The following is a 2,334-nucleotide window of genomic DNA, read 5'->3' on the forward strand; positions in this document are numbered from 1 at the left end:
CGCCGTGTTCGTGTGCGACGGCGACGACGACTGTGGCGACGGCAGCGACGAGCGTGGCTGCGCCGACCCGGCCTGCGGGCCCCGCGAGTTCCGCTGCGGCGGCGACGGCGGCGCCTGCATCCCCGAGCGCTGGGTCTGTGACCGCCAGTTCGACTGCGAGGACCGCTCGGACGAGGCGGCCGAGCTCTGCGGCCGCGCGGGCCCCAGGGCCACGTCCGCGCCCGCCACCTGCGCCGCTGCCGCCCAGTTCGCCTGCCGCAGCGGCGAGTGCGTGCACCTGGGCTGGCGCTGCGACGGCGACCGCGACTGCAAGGACAAGTCGGACGAGGCCGACTGCCGTAAGCCACCTCCCCTCCGTTATCGCCCAGAGCCGCGGGTGCACGACTGTCCGCCGAGGAGCCGCGTCTCCTCGCCCTACTCTGATCCTAGTAATGTTTTAACGGTGGCAACAGGACTTGGGAAAAGTGAAGTGACTTGTGTGAGGCCACGTGGCTGCTAAGCTGCGGAGCTCAGGGTCTTCACAGATACCTGTGACCTTCAGTAATGCCCCCCCCACCCCCATACCTCCCATCTCTGCCCTTCCCTGCCCCAAGCAGTCACCAGTGGTTCCAATGCCAGACACCTTGGTACACTCAGGAAGCCCCCCACCCTGCCTACCTGCTGGGCCTGCTCATCCTTCAAGGGCTTGCCCAGGTTCCTCTGATGGACCCAGTGGGGCTGCGTCTCTCCCCTGAGCTGCTGCAGGTCCCTGGCGCCCTCTCTTACAGCACATCCACACTGTGATGCCCTCGTTGCTCGCCCCTCAGCCCCACTGTGCACCCTTGAGCTCCTAGAGGATGGGGAGTCTCTTAGTAATCTCTCTGTTCCCCACCCCTGCACAGCACCGCACACACACTGGGCGCTCAGGAGGGGTTTGCTGAAGGGATGAGGTCGTTAAGTAATGAGCATGGAGACTCCAAAGAAGACCACGTGTCTGTTTGGAGGGGTGGCCCTGGGGAGAGACGGTGGAGTGGGAAACAGGAGACCTGAGTTGTAGTCCTGCCTTTGCCAGCCAGAGTGCTGTGTGACCCTGGGTGAGGCCTTCCCCCTCTCTGAGCTTCAGTCTTCCCATTTTGTGCCTTGGCCAGGTGTCCTCCGAAGACTCCCAAGCTCAGCGACCAGTTGTTTTTGCCAGGGGCGGGTTTGGAGTGGGGGTGAGGGTGGAGGTTGGGGAAGAAGAGCTGTCCCAGCGCTACAATGGCCCTGACCCCCCCCCCCTTCCCCTCTCCTGGCAGCGCTGGGCACCTGCCGTGGAGACGAGTTCCGGTGTGGGGATGGGACTTGTGTCCCTGCCATCAAGCGCTGCAACCAGGAACAGGACTGTCCAGACAGGAGTGATGAAGCTGGCTGCCTGCAGGGTGCGTGTGGTCAGCGGCAAAGGGGCCGCATCCTCTGAGGCGAATGCCTGAGCTCCTCCCCCTGGCTCCGTAGAGAGCAGCGAGGGAGTCATCACCCCTTGGTCCCTAAGATGCATCTTCCCTCAGAGCATTACTTGCCCCTAAACCACCCAGATCCCCTTCCTGGGGTGGCACTAGACCTGGATTTTTAAGGACTTTGCAAAAGCTGAAAGAGGCCTAGGGGGAGGGGGCATGAAGGCACTGCAGGAAGTCCAGCCCCCACCATTTGTCCACATCTACGCCTCCAAGCAGCCTCCCTCACTGGCTCCCAGACTGAGCAGAGGCTGAGTCCCACTTCCCAGGGAGCCCACTTAATTCTCAGATGGCTCTGCGCTCATCACCCTGCAGCAGCAGCAGGCACCCTGACCCACTGGTCATCTGGAGAAATGGACAGTGATTGGGCAGTGACGTGGCCTCCTCTATCTAGGGCACTTGGAGCATAGGTCCCCCTCAGGAGATGGTCAGTGCATCCGCCAGGGTCTCTGTAGAGCTGCTGCTTTTCCCTCCAAGTTCCCTAATACTGACAGATCAGACACAGAGCCCCATGCCCTGCCCACCTAGATGATGCTTGGGTATCCTGATTATCCCTGGGGTGCTGTCCTTCTGTGAGCAGAGCTCCCACTGGCCCTGTACTCAGCTGTCTGTCCTGGCTCACTTTCTGGAGACCAGCAGGGACTGGGGCTGGAGCTCTTCTCACCTCCCATGGGCCCAGCCCACCCCAGCCCTCCCTGCCCAAGGTCTCACAGGTGCTGTCCACTCTCTTGTCCGGCCCGACAGAGTCAACATGTGAGGGTCCCCGCAGATTTCAGTGTAAGAGTGGCGAGTGCGTGGACGGCGGGAAAGTGTGTGATGCTCAGAGAGACTGCCGGGACTGGTCAGATGAGCCTCTGAAAGAGTG

The 2,334-nt window shown here is 62.2% G+C and overlaps 1 protein-coding gene across 1 annotated transcript in view; it reads left to right on the forward strand.

Moving 5' to 3' along the window:
- Positions 1-2,334, forward strand: part of LRP8 (LDL receptor related protein 8) — a 79,844-nt gene that overhangs the window by 50,390 nt on the left and 27,120 nt on the right. Inside the window, 2 exon segments of the mRNA XM_007471169.1 lie at positions 1-338; positions 1,275-1,397. The exon segment at positions 1-338 is cut by the window's left edge and continues 35 nt beyond it. Coding sequence (XP_007471231.1) covers positions 1-338; positions 1,275-1,397 — 461 coding nt within the window.

The sequence above is a fragment of the Lipotes vexillifer genome, unplaced genomic scaffold (assembly GCF_000442215.2).
Source record: "Lipotes vexillifer unplaced genomic scaffold, Lipotes_vexillifer_v1.1 scaffold1003, whole genome shotgun sequence".
In the NCBI taxonomy this organism is placed as follows: domain Eukaryota; kingdom Metazoa; phylum Chordata; class Mammalia; order Artiodactyla; family Lipotidae; genus Lipotes; species Lipotes vexillifer.